Source organism: Dasypus novemcinctus, chromosome 10, assembly GCF_030445035.2.
Source record: "Dasypus novemcinctus isolate mDasNov1 chromosome 10, mDasNov1.1.hap2, whole genome shotgun sequence".
Classification (NCBI taxonomy): domain Eukaryota; kingdom Metazoa; phylum Chordata; class Mammalia; order Cingulata; family Dasypodidae; genus Dasypus; species Dasypus novemcinctus.
In genome coordinates, this window is record NC_080682.1 from 103,940,106 (window position 1) to 103,959,971 (window position 19,866).

General features: G+C 46.0%; 1 protein-coding gene across 7 annotated transcripts in view; it reads right to left on the reverse strand.

Annotated features, from left to right (window-relative positions):
- Window positions 1–1,703: 1,703 nt before the first annotated feature.
- The window catches only part of FAM168A (family with sequence similarity 168 member A), a 224,506-nt gene continuing 206,343 nt past the window's right edge, over window positions 1,704–19,866 (reverse strand). For 5 of the 7 annotated variants that reach the window (XM_058305922.1, XM_058305926.1, XM_058305923.2 and 2 more), the window contains 5 exons: window positions 18,367–18,492; window positions 11,449–11,591; window positions 9,795–9,969; window positions 8,465–8,595; window positions 1,704–7,763 (listed from right to left, as the gene is read on the reverse strand). In XM_058305922.1, the coding sequence (XP_058161905.1) occupies window positions 8,483–8,595; window positions 9,795–9,969; window positions 11,449–11,591; window positions 18,367–18,492 (557 nt within the window). In that variant the 3' untranslated portion in view covers window positions 1,704–7,763; window positions 8,465–8,482. The remainder of the gene's footprint in view (window positions 7,764–8,464; window positions 8,596–9,794; window positions 9,970–11,448; window positions 11,592–18,366; window positions 18,493–19,866) is intronic. The other 2 variants (XM_058305928.1, XM_058305927.2) reach the window with 1 other exon arrangement.

Sequence of the window (19,866 nt, forward strand, 5' to 3'; positions counted from 1 at the left end):
CCCGTAGGGAGAGCCGCCCAGCGCGAAGGAGAGAGCAGCCTGCCCAGGAATGGCGCCGCCCACACTTCCCGTGCAGCTGATGACAACAGAAGCGGACAAAAGAAACAGGACGCAGCAAATGGATAACAGAGAACAGACAACCGGGGGAGGGGAGGAATTAAATAATAAAATAAATAAATCTTTAAAAAAAAAATAGTGGCATTATGGAAACAACCCAGGTGTCCCTCAACTGATGAGTGGATAAGCAAATTGTGGTATATATATATGATGGAATATTATTCAGCTGTAAGAAGAAATGAAGTCATGAGACCTATGACAACATGGATGACGCTTGAGGACATTGTTGAGTGAACCAAGCCAGACACAGAAGGACAAATAATGTATGATTTCACTGATATGAACAAAATATAATTACCAAACTCAAGGAGTTAATAGTAAAGACTATTTGTCACCAGAAGATAGAATGAGGAGAGAGAATGGGGAGCTGGGGCTTAATTTGTACAGAAATTGTAATAGGGTTGATTGGAAATGTTTGGAAATGGATGGAAGTAATGATAACACATTACAGTGAATGTAATTAGCAGCGCTAATATATGCGTATGATAGTGGTTGAAAGGGAAAGTTTAAGGCCATATATATCACTAGAAGGAAAGGTAAAGGATGAAACATGGGACAGTATAGCATGGTGAACCCTCTTGTGAACAAATGAGTGTGGTTAATAGCACAAATATGTTTTTTCATGAAACAAAACGAATGTATGTTAGTATTACAAGATGTTAATAATAGGGTGGTATTTGGGAAAAAATATACCTAAAGCTAACTATGGACTGGAGGGAATAGTAATATATTGATATTCTTCCATCAACTGTAAAGAAAGAATTATGCGAAGAGAAACCAGATACAAAGTACTGCATATTGTTTGACTACATCTATGCAAAATGTAAATACAAATAAATTTATAGATGTAATCAAATTGGCAGTTAAGTACAGCAGGGGAAGATCTAGGGATTGAGAGAGACTACTGAGGGGTGGGGGTTTTCTTTCTTGAGTAATGAAAATGCTCAATACTGATTGCGGTGATGAATGCACAACTCTGATTATACCAAAAGCCACTGAATGTATACTTCAGATGGATTGTATGGTTTATGAATATGTTTCAATAAAATTGCTTTAAAAAAGCAAGCAAGCTCAGGCACTGCCTCCTCTGGGATGGGCAGAAGAATGTGGGGCTTAGCGCCTGGGCTCTGGAACCAGATCAAGAGTATGTCCCAGCTGTCCCTTACAAGCGCTGTACCCCTAGCTGAAGTACTTCCCCTCCCCAGCAGTCCCCTCCATAAGCTGGGGCTTGAGGGCTCGCCTCACTTTGTGCTGTGGGGATTCTATGAGTTGACAAGTATGAAGGGAGCAGCACGGTGCCAGCCATACAGTGGGCCCTCTTATCAGCCTTTCTTCACTGGATTCCCTTACTATACACCTTAGCCAGGGTGCTGAAATGGCCACTTCACCTCCCCCGCTAAGTTGTGAGACTGAAGGCAGGATCCCTGCAACATCTGCTGTGAGAGGCAGCTTAAGTATCTCATGATTGAGAAACAAGATTAGAATCAACTTGGCAGAAGTCCAGGGAAATCACGGCTGAGGAGGTGGTCTTCTGAGCCTTCTGTACATCCTTCCCCCAAAAACCACTCAGTCTGGTCACCTAGGAATTTTTTTTTTCTTGGAAACTTTTTTAATAGTTATTGAATGTTCTACAGCTTACAGTAAATATCATAGTTACAAATTCTTGGCTTCAATCTTTCATAGTGATCACTATCTGATCTTCAAAACAAACAAAAAACCCAAAAGAATCCAAAACAACGGAACAAAGCCAGATTTACACTTCATACACACAAGTGAGGCCATGGGGCTTTCCAATTTTTACACTCCAGTTTGTTTTGAAAACACCTAAAGTTCTTTGATCAAACTATTTGGAAGACACCATCAAAGGTTTATTATTATTTTAGATGTTTTTATTTCTTTTTAAAATGTGAGTTCCAATGAAATTTAAAAATTAGATTCCAACCTATAGATTAAAATGAATTAAAAAAATACAAAATCATATACAATGCTCTCTCAGAGGGAAGTTACATGCCATGAGAACAGGTTTCTGTCATGTGATATGAAAGAGGGATGTAGATCCTTTGAAGTCAGGAGATGGGGACAGCCCCTTGGGCCTTTAAAGGTCAACATGGAGAACTCCAAATTGGTAGAGGCCCTGCCGTACCTTCTCTTTGGTAGGCAGGAGCTTTATTCACACCATAAACCCAGACAATTTAGTTGACCCAGAGGAGAAGGTCTCCCAGCCAGTCCTACTCTGTCCCTGACTCTAGGCATGAGATGCTAGAGATGCTGGTCTTGCTAGGGTCAGTCCCAAAGCTGATTTCACCTACTGATTCCTGTAGGCTGGTACTTATCTGCAAGGTGGTTATATTTGTTCTTTTCAGAAGGGAAATAACCCCTCTACTAGAGACTGAAATGGTTACAGGGCCTCACTGCAACAATAAAGCCACCTAGTGACTATGGGTGCAGCCCCAGGGAAGCACCTTCCTGGTCCTGTAGCAGCCAGTCTCAACTCCTGTGTTCCTCACTTGATTTCTGGGCTGGCCTCAACAGCATGTAAAATAGAAAACACCCACTGGGAAAACAGGTAGTGGGTCCAAGTCTGGCTCAGGCAAGATTGGCCCATGGAATGTTGAAGCTGGCCTGCCAGGAAATTTGAAGGATGGGCCCTGGAACCATGCAATGCCGAATTTCAGAAAGAAGAGGTTTTCCAGGAGAGGGGGATGTGGATGGGTAAAGGACAAATCCAGCAGTTAGCTTAGCATGCCCATAGAAACCTGAGCCCTCAGAGGCTAAGGTATGGAACTGACCAGTTAGCCTGGCTGGCTTTCTTCCTCTGTGAATCCTCCATTTGGAGGTGGGCCGGGCCTGGAGTCCCCTGAGGCTGCACATTGGCATCGAGCCTGCTTCTCACTTGCTCACTCCACTACCCAACCTACCCCTCTGGATTCCCAAGCTTGGCAAGCAGCTGATGACTGCACACCCTATGGTGATGTGGTGGAATACAGGATGGAAAAGCAGAGCTTCAGCATCCTTCACTCAACTGCAGAGGAGAAGGCTAAATTCCATCTGAAGACTGATCCAGCCAGAATGGTCACAGAGCAGAGCCAATAAATTTGGTACACAGGGCTCAGCCAGTGCCTCTGGGACCCTGGATGAGCCCTGCCCGCACAAGGATGCCAGAACTTAATGAACAAGGGACCTGCCCTACCTTAATGCTCCACGATTCATTTCTGACGGCCCCTCGGAACAAAGCAGCTCCTCCAAAGAAGCTCCCCCGCAGATCTCCGGGAGTGGGATATCTCAGATGTGGAAGAATTTGGGTGAAGCCTGGGGAAAGGGTTGAGTAGGACACATGGGGCCTACTCACTGTCTTTCTAGGACCTGGTTCTTGCCCACGTGAAAAGCCAGTCCCAGGGGCCTGAGTCCAGGTATGCTCTTGGCCATTCAGGACCACAAGAGAGTGTCTTGAAGTGCCAGCCTCTCAGATCTAGACGGATGCTCTTGGATCAGAAAGCAGGGGTGTGCAGGCTTCCTGGGGACATGGGTTTTTCAAAGGAAAGGATACCTGGGGCTGCCCTTGAACATGTCTTCAGTCCTGGGTATCATGACTCCAAAGTGTTTTGTTCAAGTTAGGACTTCAGCTGCCAATTCTCATATTCCCTGTGCCGCCAGATGGACAGGCTCTGGGTCCCCAGGGCTCTTCATAGGTCCTGGCCCAAAGCCGAAGCTCATACAAATCAGTTTAGCCAAGAGGACTGGGCTTCCTGAGTCTCCACAGAGCCTTCCTCTTTTTGGGGACAGACAGCTAGCCCACCTCTTTTTCATGCCTGGCACTCAGAGACCCACAGGTGCCAGCAGAAAAAGCAGAGGATTTGAAAAGTCCAAATCCTTATGAGCTATACGTGACCTTGGCAAGTCTCAAGTCTTCTGAGCTTTAATTTTTTCATCTATTAAAGGATTTGGCAATCAATGTCATAGTACTTTGAACACCACAAAAGCTCTGGGCAGATGTGCGTGTGTTTGTGTATCCTTGTTGAATACAGTAAGGAATGAGTGTGCTGTACAATCATTGCCAGGAGAGAGAAGGAGCAGCAACTGTCCTGTCTTGTGGGGGAAAAAAGAAATACACCTTTTTCCAAAGATGACAGAAGAGTATGTTTCAGGCTTTTACTACTTGGGGCAGTCCAACTTACAAACGCAACCTTACTGGATCCCACGCTGGTGAGGGGAGGGAGTTGGGGAGATACGGGGAAGCTAAGGTTAGCTGGTAGCTGGATTTACCTCTGCTCCTGCCCGTGGCCACCAAGTTTGTGGTGCATGGGGAGAGGGATGGGGAGAGGGTTTGCATGCTGGTGCCAGCTCTGCAGCTCACTATGTCATATGTGCACACGCCTTGGCCTGTCTGGCTTGTCCATCTTCCTACAATGAAGCCCCTTCCAGCTCTGACCTTCACCTGGAACGTTTGGATGCCAAATATGGTAACTTCTGACAGAAGCCAGTGACCTTACTATGGGGTACACCCACCCTACAAGAGGCACACGACTGCCCCTGCTCTCCAGGGGCTCATCCCTTTTGCAGTGACTCCTTAAGCTTGGCCAGGCTTGTGGATCTTAGTCAAGGCAAGAGGGCGAGACTAGTTAAACAGGGGCTCCTGTACTCACACTGAAAAAGGGGCACTGGGCATGGGCTTTTCTAGACAACAGCCTTTCAGCACCTATTTTCACCTTGGGGCCTCTTTGTTCTTGAATTATATCCTAGAGATGGGGTACAGGGCACAGAGGCTTGAGTATATGTGCCTGTGTGTGGAATCAGGGAAGGGGAAAGAAACATCAGATGGACTGGGATTTAAGTGGCTCTGCCACTTGCTAGCAAGTCACTTTACCTTTCCAAGCCTCAGTTTCCTCACAGAGCAAATGGGAAAGAGAATATTTCATATGGTTGTTGAAAGGATTAAACCAGATGATGTATGTGAAATTGCTTTGTGAGCTGTGAGGTACTAGATGTTAGTTTTTTACTTCCTGGCATAGAAAGAGCAGAAGTGACCAGGTCATTCCTAGGTCTCCTTTTTGCCTGTGGGTGTGTGATCCTACCCCAGCCCACCTGGAAGAAGTAAGGCCCAGGGAAGCATGTTGGGATATCAGCATTCTGCTCACTTTGGACAAATTTCCTTTATGTTCTATAACTTCGGCTTCCTCATTTGTCAAATGGGTACAAAACTCTGACCCTGTGTCTCTTTTAGGGCCAGTAAATTAAAGTGCTTTGTAATCTTAAAAAGCACCAGACAAATGCAAACGTTTCCTATTATTATTATCATTATTATTATTTTGGCATTTTTCAAACACATATGACAATCTAAAACAACCTTTACCCACCCTTATAAAACCAGAGGATAGGAGGAGCTACTTGAAAAAAAAAAAAAAGGATTAACACTGGAAAACATTCTTTTGTTTCAAAACCAAACCTCTTCCCAGAACTAAACGGACCCCTTAAAAGAGTTTGATTTTCCCCATGGGTCCTGAAGCTCCCTGGAAGGCCAGGAGGGTGACCGTCCACACCCCTGCCTCTAAGAGGATGCTGATGGCTTTTGCCCTCTTGGAAGGGCTGGGCAGCTGAGGTCCTTCCAGTCTAAGGGTTTGTCCCAACTTTTAACTCCTTTTGGGAAACAGGGGAGATAGGACGGGAAGGATGTCCAACTTTGCATGACTTTAAAATTAAAAGTTATTTAAAAGTCCCAAATGTCAACGATTCCACTCTGTACAGTAACATGTCGGGTTCCTGGCCCACCCCAAAGGGGCTGCTGGTCCAGCCAGGCACTGGGTACAGGAGGGCAGTGCTGGGCAATCCAGGCTCCTGACTGAGATGAGCAGGGCCTCCTTGTCTCAGGGGCCCCTCCATTCCCAGATGAGCCTGTGTCTCCTGGGCCTCATCCCTGTCCTCTCCTGATGGCTTCCACTGCTTCCTCTCCTCTTAGGATGAAGGGCTACTGTCCTAAAAGCATGGCCTTGCCTTTTTGCTTTGGAGGCACCAAGGATTGAACCCAGGACCTCGTAGATGGGGAGCAGGCACTCAACCAACTGAGCTACACCCACTTCCAGCCTCTCCTTCCTAGCCAGTCTGCCTGCGCCCTCTCCTAGGGTTGACATCAGGTTTAGGACAAGAGTTCTAGATGCCTACACAAAATTTAAATGCTATTTCTTCATTTGCATTCTCTGTTTCCTGCCATCTGCTCCCATGTGGCCTCTGTCCAGTCTTCAACTGCCCCCTTTGGAGCCCATGGAGAAAAAAAGAGCAGAAACAAAAGCCAAGAGACTTCCAGAGCCCACCAGATGTAGGCGCTGCTGACTTCATTTTTTAAAAATCAAGCCAATCCATTCCTAGGTACATTTTTGTAGGCAATATGTCCCTAGGTAAGAAGGCTGCATTTAATGCTAATTTTTTGCCAGGTCTAGGGAAGTCCTTTTCTTTTTTCTGGGCCTCAGTTTCCTCATCTGTCAAATAGGGAAATGGATGAAATGATTGCTAAGGTCCCTTCAGTTCCATGAGTCTATGAAATGTTTATTGCTATTGCTTTTCCTCCACTATCCTGGCCTTCAGAGCCACCAGCACCCACCTGGAATGTGGTTCCTTCACTTTGGCCATGGATGGCACAAGGTAACTAAGAGCATGGCCTGCCTGCCAGCCCCATGGACAGATGGGTGAGCCCTGGCACTGGGAAAGGGCCTGAAGTTTGGAAAGGGAGAGAAATGCCATTGGTTCCCACTCTAATCAAGACAAAGCTCCTCATCAGAGTGGGTCTGTGAGGGCTCAGAAGCCAAGGTCTGACTCACACAGGGCACCTGACCTTCCAAGGTCTTGGGCACTGGGATCCCACCTCCCTGCAGCTCCTTGGCAGGTCTGAGGTTAAAATCACCTTATGAGGAAGTGTCAGGTCAGTTAACATCACTGTGCAAATCAGATGGCCCAGGCCCCATTTGGCCTGAGATCTTTCAAACCAAAGCTTCTGGGCAAGTATGCTTTCCCTTCTCCCTTCTCCCCTCCCGCAGTGCCCTCCCTCTCCCACCCTCCCCCAAGTTTTCCCAAGGAAAAATCTGGTTTTCCCAGGTTCTCAGCCTGGTGTATTAAGCTATTAACACTCCTACATAATCAGGTGGTTTTGTTCTTGATTTGTTGCAATGGTTTGCAGAAGATATTTCAAGTGTTTCGGGACATGGTAATGTCCTAAACCAATCTTGTTTAAGAAAAACAAAAAAGAAAAGAAAATCCCCCAGCGATTTTACTGAGGTCTACCCTGGACGTGTGGGCCATTATCTATTTATGCTCTTCAAATGAAATCGAGCCTTCAGCTGAACCATTGCAATAAACCCCACTCTCTGCTTGCTGCCAGAATGGGATCCCTGGGGAAGAAAGGAAGAGCAGAGGATGCAGCCTGGGGGTGGGGAGTTGCAAGGGCAGTCGGCTAAGAGGGGGACAGTGGAGGAGAGGCAGGAGATTAGAAAAAGCAGCTTTTACAAAAACCAAAAATAAAAACCAAAACCATTAAAGATGCATAAAGTGACCCTTGCACTTCTGTTGTCTCTTCTTGCAAATAGAGGTGGTGCTGCTGGGGAACTGCTCCAGCACCTGTGTAAGACTTGAGTAGTTGCATACAATGTGTGACTCCAGATCTGTGGGGAGAAAGGGGAAAGTCATCAGTGACTGTGCTATTTCCAAGGCACTTCAGGAAGCTTCGGGACCCCTGCCTCTCAACTTGGGAGGATCCTGAATTGTGCCTTCCCAGTAGAGCTGTTTGCTTCCCACTACAGCACCAACGGTTTAGGGAAGAGGTGGAGGGCAGAGGCTTTCATATGGCCAGGTTTGGAGCCCTAGAGTTCCTTGGTGCTGCCTCAGGAGCTGTGAGGGCAGCAGGGAAGCTGGTGGTCGGGGGTAGCCAAAGGGGGCCCTGTCCTCCACCCTGCTCCAACCAGAGCTGACATCTGATTTAGGGAAGATTTCATATGAAGAGTGAGGCCCGCGGTTAAAAGAAGTCTGAAGACCCTAAGGTAAAGAACATGGAATTCAGTATCGGTGGAAGGAGTCAGCTTCATTTTCACTGGTTAAGTGAAAATGAACTACATATTTATCTATAAAATAGAGCTAGTGGTCCTTACCTCATAGGGCTACTATCAGAGATAACATATGTAAAGCATCTGGAATATATGTCAAGTGCGAGCTATTATTAAGAGAGACGTTCCTGAACTTGGAGCAGGAAAGTGTCGGATAACTACTGCTAACCCCCCACCCCCTGTGCTCCACACTCAAGCCAGGGGCTCTGAAGTAGTTCCTGTTTCCATCCACCCTCCTACTTCCCCCTCCCTGGGTCACTTACTTGGATGGGCTGCAGGCTTTACCAGTGCGGGGGTACATAGCTGTACGCAGGGGTTCCTTGGGCCCTGTATGTTGGCATGGAGACAGGGTGTGCCCCAATCGCGGTGTGCTGGGGTGTAGTCAGCAAGGTACCTGAGCATCCAGAGAGAAGAGTAAACCTGACGAGGCTGTACCAGGGCACAGACGAAGAGGATGAAGCCATGGCTTCCTCATGGCTGAACCCCCACCCCCTTACCTGCCTAATGAACTGCGGTCGCCCATCCCCACCCGTGCCAGGCTTCATCTCCTTAGGGAAACCTTTTCTGATGCTTGAGGGGCAGAATCAATCACCCTTCTTCAGTGGCCTCCTCTTTACTTTTCTTTGTATGTTTCTTTTATTGCACAAGTATCATACTGGGTGATGACTGTTGGCTTATGTGTCTGTTTCCCACTAACCTGGGAGCTTCTCAAAGGCAGGGCTCTGGTCTGGTCTATCCCTGGTCCCCAGGCCTCCAACAACAAGGTTGGCACTGAGCAGATAATCAGCTTGCTCACCTGATCTGGGGAATGAGAGGCCTTTAACCACCCCCCTCATTAGGGGCAGAATAAAATCCAAACTCCCACCTCTTGCCCACTCCTTTCTTTGTACCCTCTTCACTCAGATGGTGAGCCAGCTCGTCTTTCAGATAGCTCTCATCTTCTCAGGTTATTTTTCCTTGGGTGACTCCAGAAATAGAGAAGGGGTCAGCCCAGGCTCCTCCTCCTACCCCTTACAATAAATTACTGGCCAAGTCCCTAAGATCTTGCCTGCTAACAGGCACTGCCCCTATGCCTTCTTTTATGACTCCCCTGCTGCTCCCAGGGCTCTGGAGTCATCATCTATCCCCAAACTACAGTGACAGCCTCCCCACTGGTCTACTTGCCTCCTGCCTCTCCCCTTCTGATACTGCCTGCCTCTGTCTGTTTAAACCCCTTTGCCTGTTACCTAAAGACATTGCAGAATCTTCACCATCTTCTCTTTGTCTACTGCTCCAGTCACCCTCCCAAGTCCAAAACCCTCTTTTTACTGCCTTGGACCACTTCCATTTTGTGAACAGGCCTGGACTGCCCTTCCCTCTTTCATCTCTCTGGTAAGCATCTGTTAACCCTTGAAGGCCCAGCTCAATATGACCTTCTTGGTAAAATCTTCCTCCATCCCTGCAGACGGATTTAGGGAGTCCTTCCTCCCAGCTCCCAGATTCCCTGGCACAGGATTTCTCATGCTATATCACAGTTGATTCCTTGACTGTGTTCTCCACTGTCTCGAGTTCCTGGAGGAGAGGGATGGACACTGATGGAGATGCTGCCCTCACCTGCTGACATCGCCATGGTGGTGCCCGCTACCATGCCCATGGCCACGCCGTTGGTCCTGGGGGCAGCGACAGGTGCCGGGTAGATGGCGGAGGGAATGCTGTTGGGCTGGACCACTGTGGTGTGGTGGATGACATGGGGCTGGGCAGCATACACCGGCTGTGTGTAGTAGGCTCCCTGGGAGAAAGAGGCTGAGGTCACACAGGCTTTTGGAGAGGTGGGGCTCGAGGTGGAGAGGGAAGGGGAAGGGGGAGGGAGGACTTCTGCTCTTCCCAGAGCCTATGGAATGGGGGAGGGGGTGAAGCACTGGTCCAGGAACCCAAGGTGTGGGCTCCAATGGGGACCCTGCTCCTATCTTACTAGGTAACAGTGGACAGTTCAGTGCTGGGCTCAGCCTCTGATCTGAAAACTGAGGCTTCTAACCCTGTCCTGCCTTGCTCCTAGGGCTGCTATGACGATCTAATGGGATAACAGCTCTGTTCCCTTATCTAATGGGATAACAGCTCTGTTCCCTTAACCCTCATTTTAGCATTTTTAAATGTTTCTATCTAATTGTGGTGCACAAATAAGGTTGTGAACATGCCTGATAAAAATCCAGAGCACTGTACATGTATAAATGAAGGGTTATCACGATTATCATCAAACTGGAGCAAAAGCTGTTATTTGTATATATTGAAAAAAAAAGCTGCAAATGGAAGGACACTGAGACCCTATTTCCCAAGATGTCTCTTACTTATCTACTTCCCTGGATGAGATAATGGTCTGAAATAACTTCCCACTGCCTGGATCTCATAGCTGCCTCCTGCTGCCACAGTTCACGGGCCTGCTGACCTCTGGGGGAACAGACAGGGCCCCTCAAGACATCTTAGTCCAGAGCTTCTCAAATGTTTCTACCAAATAATGCCAAGAACCCCAAGATGTCTCCAGAGGTCTGAGAGCACACATAGTCTACAGTAGCCTACCAGAGTGAGAACATTTATCTCAGACTTATAGTTTTATTCTTTCAAAGTTTTGCCTCCTTCTCTGGCTTTTTTTTTTTAATTCAAAAAGTGTTTTCACCACTTAAACCTCATTTAAAGTTGCCACTCCAGAAGAATATGCCATGTGTGTGTTGGAGCCTTATAGTTCCTGCCACGGAGTAAACACTCTCCAGTTTAAGGAGGCCAGGGGTGGGCACTAAGGCACAGGAGCAAAGTGTAGCTGGCCCGAGGTTAAATGAGGTACTGGTGGCAGAGCCTGGCATTCTTCTCCCCCCGTGGCTCACATTCTTTATCAGGGAAGGGGAGGTGTGGTGTGGTAGGGAGAGAAGACTAAGACATGGGTCTCATCCTGACTTAACCAATAGCTCCCTGTGTGACCATGGACAAGTCAACCCCCTCTCTGGGTCTTCACCTATAGAACAAAGAATCGGAGCTCGCTGATCTCAAAAGGCACCTGCCCCTCTGACATCTGGGCTATGTTAATCTAAATGACTTTGAACATCACCCCTCTGGGGGCTGTGGCAGAGTGATGGAGTGGGGCAGAGTGTAGTCTCACCTGGCCAGAGCCATGAACTTTCCTTCCCTCTCTTCCTCATCCCATCCCACCCCACACCAACCAGGCTAGTGGCTCCTCCGCCTGCAGAAAAGGTGGGCCCAAGCTTCCACATGTACCTACCTGGGCATACAGATTCTGCTGGGGGTAGGCACTTCTGATTGGATACATGGCCGTCTGATAGGGGTTGGGTGATGGGGAGTAAGGGGGCGGAGCAGTATTACTCTGGGTCGGTGGGACCTTGTATGGTGTCCCCGCAGTATATCCTGTACCAAGGCAATAAGAGAGACTTCTGGTTAGTTAGCAAAACAGCATGGCTGGAAGGCAACAGGTTCTAGTCACAACTCCCCAGACAAGGATGGGCTGACTCCAGGCTAGAAACACAGATGAGAACAGACAGAGAGCAGGCTCCACACGGAAAGCCCTGGCCCCAGAGGAGCTCCCTCAGTCCTGGTGCTGCATATGTTAGTCTGGGTACTTTTTAATTCTCTGGGTGTCAGGGCTCTCCTTTATGAAATAAGAGGCCAGAATGAGACAATCTCTTAAGGTCTCCTTTCAGCTCTAAGCCTGGGATTCTAGGCTATCTGCTGTGAGATAGGCAGGTGCACACAGATGGAAGCCCCTCAGCACATTCATTTTTTCTTGCTTTCTCTCTCCTTGCTTCTCTGTCTCCTCACCCAGCACCTTCAGGTATCTTCTGCTGGTTTCGGTCTTTCTGTCTTGCTTTCCCCCTCACTCTCTATTTTTTCTTCTTCTTATATCTCTCTCCATTTCTGGACTTCCCTCCACCATGTTCCTCTTTTTCTCCACCATATTTTGAAAATGCCATATAAAACACCATTTAGACATCCTCAGCTTCTGGGATGCTAAAAAACCACTCTTTCTCCAGAGCTGGCTTTTTTTCCTTCCCCTGGGGCTTGGTGGAGGGCCACCTCTGCCTGAAGGACTTGATATCAGAAATAAGAAAGGCTCACATCAGCCTGGAACGCAGGCCATGTCTGTAACTAGGCAGAAAATGGGGGCTGGGGCTGGGACTGAGAAATCAGGCCTCAAAGAGTTGACAACCAGCCATGCAAACAAATCGTACTACCACTGAATCCTCTGGAAAAGAGAGGTCCTGTGTTCAGAGGAAAATTTTGAAACATGATTTACTCAAGGAACAAGATTGAATTATAGAATCACAAAAACAGACTAATTCTATAGAACCCAAGTAATCATCAAGTGATCCCAACCCTCTCACTTTACACAGGGGATCCTGGAGCTCAGAAAGAGCAGGCTTTTTTTTGGAACTGAAGACTCAAAGCTCTTCTGAGTTGAAGGGACACTTCCAGGGGACTTTGGCTTTCGAGTCCCCATGGGGTAGTGCTGGGGCTTCTCCTTGCCTGTGGTTCCAGTGCTGAACTTCTCTGAGCCTTAGGTTTTTCACCTATAAGATGTACACCAAGGATCCTTGCAGCTCCAAGCTGCTGTTTCTTCAAGGAGGGTCTGGGGGCCAGAGTGCAAAGGGTGCCTTGTTGGAAGAGAAGGGATCTATGCTTCAGTCCTGGTGTTCCCCCTAATTTGCTGTACCAAGTCTCTGGGCCTTAGTTTTAGTTTGTAAAACCAGGAAGCTAGGAATGAAGATCTCTTTCTGTACTAAATATCCTTTAAGTACTTTAAAGATTCCAAAGTTCAAATGGCCCTAAAGATTCTGGGGGCTCTTCTACTCTTACCCCGAGTAAAATCAAGCTACCATATGGTCAGCATCTCTCTCAGTCCACATCAACTTAGTGCCCCTCTGGCCCTGAGGAGGTGCTCAGGAGGATATGAGAGCTGTTGCTCAGTCACCACAAAAGGCAACTGCTGGTGCTCTGTGCCCTTGGAATCATGTCATTTATTTTTCTACCTGCAGATCCATAGTTTGTTCCATGAAAAACTGGTTCTGTAATTAAATATACTTGGGAAAAAGTAGCAGTGAGGATAGAGTAGAAAGGATACATGAAAGAGACAGACCTAGAAGCTAGTTTTTAGGTCTTACTAGAAACTAACTGGAAGTGGGGGGTGAATCCATTGAGGAAGACATCTAGAGCCTATTCCTGAAGGGTTCTAGATTGTGGAGCTAATCTCGAGATGTGGCCCAAAGGAGGAAAAGGAGGTACTGTGAGGGAAGACAAGAGAGTCTAGGTTTGCAGACTAGAAGGAGCTCTTTAATGGGTACTTCACCTCAGAGCCACGGTTCATTTATCTGTAAAATAAAGGGGGTACACAAGATGGGCATGTCCCAAGGATGTGCAATAGACTATTGAGTCCAAGGAACTGTAATACTTGTTCTTCCAAAGAGAAGAAACAGTTCTGTGGTCCCATAAGTTTGTGAAGTATCATGTAAAATAGAAATATACAGAATTTTAAAAATTCCACGACCCTCAGAGATTTTTCACATGATAAGGTGAACTGTGAATCTTTAAGAGAGGGATATATAGGAGACTTCATTTCCCAAATTTATTTCACCACAGCATCTTTCAGTCATATTAACATTTTTTGTTTGTTTATTTGTTTTGTTAGGGCCAAGCCATTTTATTGAAGGCCTTCTAGGGGGGTCAAGAAAGGGGTGGGGATGAGGTCTGATGTCACAAACCAGCAGGGACCTCCCAATTTCGCGGCTCCGGAAAGTCATCTTAACATTTACGTAGGCAAACTATAGCCTGTGGGTTTTTTTAAAACTGCAGCCTGTTTTGGTAAATGAAATTTTAGTGCAACACAGCCACACCTGTTTATGTACATATTGACTACGGCTGCTGTCCTGCTATGACAGTAGTAACGACAGAAACATATGGCCGGCAAAGCCTAAAACATTTATTATCTGGTCCTTTAGAGGAAGTTTGCCAACCCGCGATTTAAAAAAATAAACTAAGGTGTAGGGTGTCCTAGTCCTGCCAGAGCAGAGAGTATCTCTTTTCTATGCAGGAGATGCCTGTCTCTGAAACCTACACGGCACAAAGCAGTGGTGAAGAACATTGTGGAGCCAGACTGACTGGGTCCAAACCCCAGCTCTGCTACTTAACAGGTGTAGAATCTCTACACATCAAACTCTTCACCTGTAAAATGGGGATAATAATCGTGCCTACTTCACAGGATTACTGAGATACACACAATAGAAAACAGCACCTGACACATTATAAGCACGCCAAAGGTTAGCTATTTTTATTTTCTATCCCTCGCTGTTCATAGAGATAGTAAGCTTTTTCGCCTGTGAGTGCATAAGAGGACACTGGTCTGAAAGACTACACTAGATAGAAGGTTTAGACTCTGACTTGTGTGTTTCCGATTTAGAAGTAGATTAAAGGATACTAAGATTCTAGAGGTCTATGTTTTAAAATGCCGTGATGTTATGATTCTTTAAAGTTAACAAGCACACAATGATGGTATCTTTATGTTCCCCAAGACTCTGCTCTGGAATTTTTATCTTCCCTGGGAGAACCTTCACTACCCCCTCAATACAAAATGTTGAGACTATCCCTCTGAGTAAATCAAAAGGTTCCAAGAGACTGCAGTAGAATTTGGATTCCACATCTAAGAATAACTTTGTCTGAGAATGTTCCCCTTTCTTCTTGTTATGAAATGAGATACACACATACTCAGAATACAAATCAGTAAGCAAAACACCCTTGATGGACATGAGATAATGCTGCAGAAGAAAGCCTTGCTGTTTGGCCAGACAGTGTGAGACGGGAGAAGCAGAATTACAAAGCTAGAAGAGATCTTAGAGATCATTTAGACCAACACACACATTTCACAGATGAGATGACGAAGAGATGCCAAAAGAGAGTGACTGCTCGTGGAGCCCCGTGACTCAATGCTCCCTGTTCCAACTACAACAGTTTTCAACGTTATCATGTGTGCTAGGTTGATCTTACATGAGGCTGCAGAAGCTCTGTCAAATGACTCAGGTCAATTCCTCTCCAAGGGGATAGGTGCATTTGAACGAAATTATATCAGAGGGTCTTTCTAGTACTGACATTGTAAGTCTCTGTATTTCAGTGAGACTTTTATGGGGAAATCATTGCAGCGGACTTTCCACAACTAACTGATAACCCAGTCCATATTTGGAAAACACTAGAAATTCCCCTGGGGCTACAGCCTGGGCTACCATGGCATCACACAATCCAGGGTTTATTACTTTGTGCAGCTAAATATATAAAGCTTTTGGGCTTTGCACAAAAAAGAGATTTTGTCCAAATTAACTTAGACTCACCTCACTCAGTGGAGGCCTGGCTATCCTGAAATGAATTCTACCTAAATCTGAAGGTCACAGAATTAGGACTTTTCAATGCTATGCCTTAAGGACATCAGTGACATAGATCCTCTCCATTTGAGATGAAGAACCTGGAGGAGCCTAGAGGGGCAGTGACTTTCTCAAAACCAAACAACTCAGTGCAGAGCTGTGCCAGCATTCAAAGTTCATCATACCCTGGGCAGAGCAACTTTTTGAGTTATAGGTCTCCATAGTACATTCCTGGGCATTTAGTATACTGGTCCTTTATATCCCCATTTCCCTAAAGGCACCATCACAAGAAGAAAAAGGAATTCAGTCAATAGACGTTCCAACTCTGTCTTATCAAAGAGGTTTTATTTATGATGCTCTGTTCTTTCTCTAAGGTTCTTCACCATAATTTTAGTAGCCGTCAAACAGGATAATAGTGTGTATACATTAGCAAGATAAAACCACTGCAGCCCTCTTTAATTCTTCTGCACTGTTACAAATCTTTTTCAATTGCAGAGCGCCTACCATCTTCAAAGGCATTGATCCTCACATCTTAGATGCCTTTAGACTAATTAGTTTATTGATGATTAGATTTATGTGTCAGGACAAAGCTCTACTTCTGAATCTTGCCTTGACTCCCATGTCTCCTCATTCATGGTCAAACAAGAGAGCTGAGTAATTAAGAGGGAGACCTAATTACAAATAGGCTTAGCAAGTGTTGGTGAAACTGAACTTTTCAAGGTGTCCTGCATTTTCTGTGGCACAAGAAATCACAAAATACGTATGCTGGGAGGGATCTTGGTAGGTGTGGGAAGGTTAGTTAATCCCAACTCTATTAAAAAATTCTGCAAGTTCACGGACTGCTTGATTAAAAGGGAGGGGTATAATTTGGTCCAGGGCCAGTAGACATGGCTAGGCGAACATTTCAATGGGGCTTCAGGAAGATTTCAATATAGGATAAGGCATGGCTGCCTTTGGAGGGAATGAGTATGCCAGCCCTGGAGATATGTGAACGTATCTGCCAGCTACTTGTCACGGTGGTTAGAGAGGTCCCTGCTGGGATGGCGGGCATGGAGTACACAACATCAAGGTCACAGAAGCAGAAGTCCAGTAGCTAGAGAACCTAAAAGATGACCTAGTCCAGTCCCCTCAATTTACAGTTGGGAAAACCAAGGTCTAGAGCATGGACATGAATGATTCAAGGTAATAGAGAACCAAGTCTAGAATCCAACTCTTGGGTATCACAAAATTCAGTTTATTACTTTGTGCATCTAAGTAAAAGAAGCTGTTGGGCATGATGTAAAAAAATTAACCTAAGACTCACTTTACTCACTGGAGGCCTAGCTATCCTGAAATGATTCCACTCCAGGCCTCTTTTATACAACAGTAGTTATGTCCATATGTCTCTACATCCATACGTGTAGAAGTGAATACAAGAGAATATCTGTGTATATGCCCACTTTATATATATACATATAAACTCAAATATGTTCAATCAGTTCTACCTGAGGTATCTGGATAACTTCCTACTGCCGCCATTAAAGAGAAAAAATTAATCGCATGAAAAAAGTCAGTAAAAGAAATCTAACCTGAGTATGTGTCTTTTTCTTTCTGCTGCTTACTCTAGCTGGGGGAGGCGGGGCTATGGACACATTACCTTTCTGGGCCTCAGCTTTCAAATTGAAATGGAAATCTACCCAAATAATTGAATAGAATTGCGGTGTAGATTAGATGAGAGGGTGGTTATGAAAGTATATTTTCTAAAAGGTGAGTGTTAGGATGTATAAACCTAAGCTGATGTTGACAACAGCTTACATCTACAGAGAAAAGGACACTGGGTATTTTCAAGAAAAGAAAAAAATATAATGAATTCTTCTAGTCTGATAAATAATGTGCTGAACCACAAACTTTCAGGCCCAGCCTGCGACATCCCTCTGAGGGCTTGTCGAGCCCCTGCTGGCCCAAATCAAGAGACAGGTGCCCATCTCCCAAGGCAGCCATTCTTCCTGGACAAAGCACAAATTCTTTCCTATGTGGAGTCAAAATGCCACTTGATAATATTACCCGGTGGATGGAGTCATGTTGTGTTCAAAATCAGATGAGAGAAAGGGCATCAGTCACCCCACTGAGCCCCAAGATGAAGGTGACCAAACTGGCCAGATGATTTCTGTCCTCCAAGGATTCCACAGACATACCCTGCTACCATAATGTAGCTTCAGCTAGAGTAGAGTTTCTCACCCAAGGGGCAAGTTTGCCTCCCAAGGGACATTAAGCAATGGTCACAGATATTTTTGGTTGTCAGCATGGGAGAGGAAAGGGGTGTTTACTACTGGCATCTCATGCGTAGAGGCCAGGGACACTGCTACACACTTTACAATACACAGGACAGCTACGCATAACCAAGAATCATCCGGTCTACAATGTTAAGAGGGCCAAGGTTGAGAAACCATGTCTTAGGGGGAGGAGCCCTTTCTGTCTAAAGACCCACAGGCCTTCAAGATGTGGCCTCTGTCCTTTCCTCTGAAATATAGCAACAGTCCTTCCCTAACCAAATCTGTTGGCCAGGTAAGTACTTCCTTCTCCCTCCCTCATTGCTTTGTGTCTCCCCAAAGCTGGGTGCATGATCAAAGAGGATTGGCCATTCCCGAAAGAGGAAGGCCCATTTTATACATGGGTAGGAGAACCTCTTAAAACAGTTTCTTACAAATGTAATTTTAAAAACTTCCCTTTCCTTTCTTCCTAAGAAACAAATCAGTCCCAACCAAGGGGAACAAGGAAAGGAGGAGACAGGCTGTATTTACTGAAAGCCGCAGAGGATGCTTGGTAAGTTCGGTTCTCGGTTCCGGTGTCCACTGGGAGGTGGAAGGTGCCTTCAGTGCCACAGGAAGATGAGTTCTGTGGCCAGGCCTGTTTCATCAGCAGAGTTGCTTAAGGGAAGACACAAGAATGGCATTAGGCAGAAATAGGAAGTGGGCACCACCAATCACAGACACAAAGCAAAGGTCTGGTGCTGGAGGAAAACATATAACCCAAGGGACCCTGTTCAGACACACAGGATGGTTTGGCCTTTCTGAGATGGGTGAGTGAGTGGGTTGGGACAGGTGTGAAGTTGAGCTTCCAAATGACTTGAGGAAATCTGAGCTTACACTATCCAGTTTAAGTGTAAAGTCTGGATTTTCTACCCATTACTAAAACTACGAAGATGCCTATGAATACCCCCATCCCACCCCCACCCCATGGCTCTGAGATACTCTCCAGCAGCTTTCTCATGAGTGTGTAGCAACTCGGGACCTTTAACTGTGTGTCGGACCAGAACAACTGAGCCTACTTTCTAATATCTGAAATCTCATCTGGAGGTATATTTAAGAGTTGCTTTCAAAGAGGGACCCAATAATTCCTACATTACACAAACCTTGTGGGACTGCCACCGAGCTTTAGTCCTGGCAGTTTAAAAGGCACAGAGGCACTGAGTTTGTACTAAACCTAGTTGTCCAATGGGGCACTCCCTGTTAACTCTCTTGTATACTCAGTCAGGGCCAGATAGACATACCCTAAATATCTCCTACTGAGGACATAACTCATCTTGAGTTACAGATGATCCTTTGGGCCACTAGGAGAGTAACTGTCAAACTTGGGGTAGGTGTGAAATAGAGCTGAGTCCCAGCTTGAGAGCCGCAGAGACTTCCCAGGTGGACTCAAAGCTCAACTTAAGAAATTGGAAGGATGATGCTTCATATGTCTAGAAGTGGGGAGTGACTCAAAAGAACTTACCTTCATGGTATCCTGAGGGGAAGGAGAAGGGAAATAGAAATCCAAAGGGGGCAAACACTAGAGGAGAAACAGTCTTGACTCACATTTCTACTTATGATAAAAAGAAGGATTTTAGCAATATCCTCTCCACTCAAATAAGGTCTTGGGAGTTAAAGCATATTTGCAGGAAGTGGCAATAGCCAGATATACTTGCAACACTTTAACCCAGGGCTAAGGTAAGAGAGGGTGGGATGAGAAGAAAGTATTTCTGTGTATTATCTAATTCCAACATGAAAAGGAAATTCTACCCCTAGAGAGAGTCCATCACCCCCTCTCCTGTCACAGTAATAGGTAACACCTCAAGTTTGTTCAGTCGTGGAGGTACTGGAGCCAGAGGAGGTTAAGGACTCTTGTTTTTACCACACCAAGGCTAGAAGTGTAGCTGTTGGGCTGACCCTGCACTTGGCACTAATGGCCCACAATATATACAGCTGATGCTGAGAAATGGGAAGGAAATCAGGGGCAGGAATGTGACACTAAAAGGAGAATCC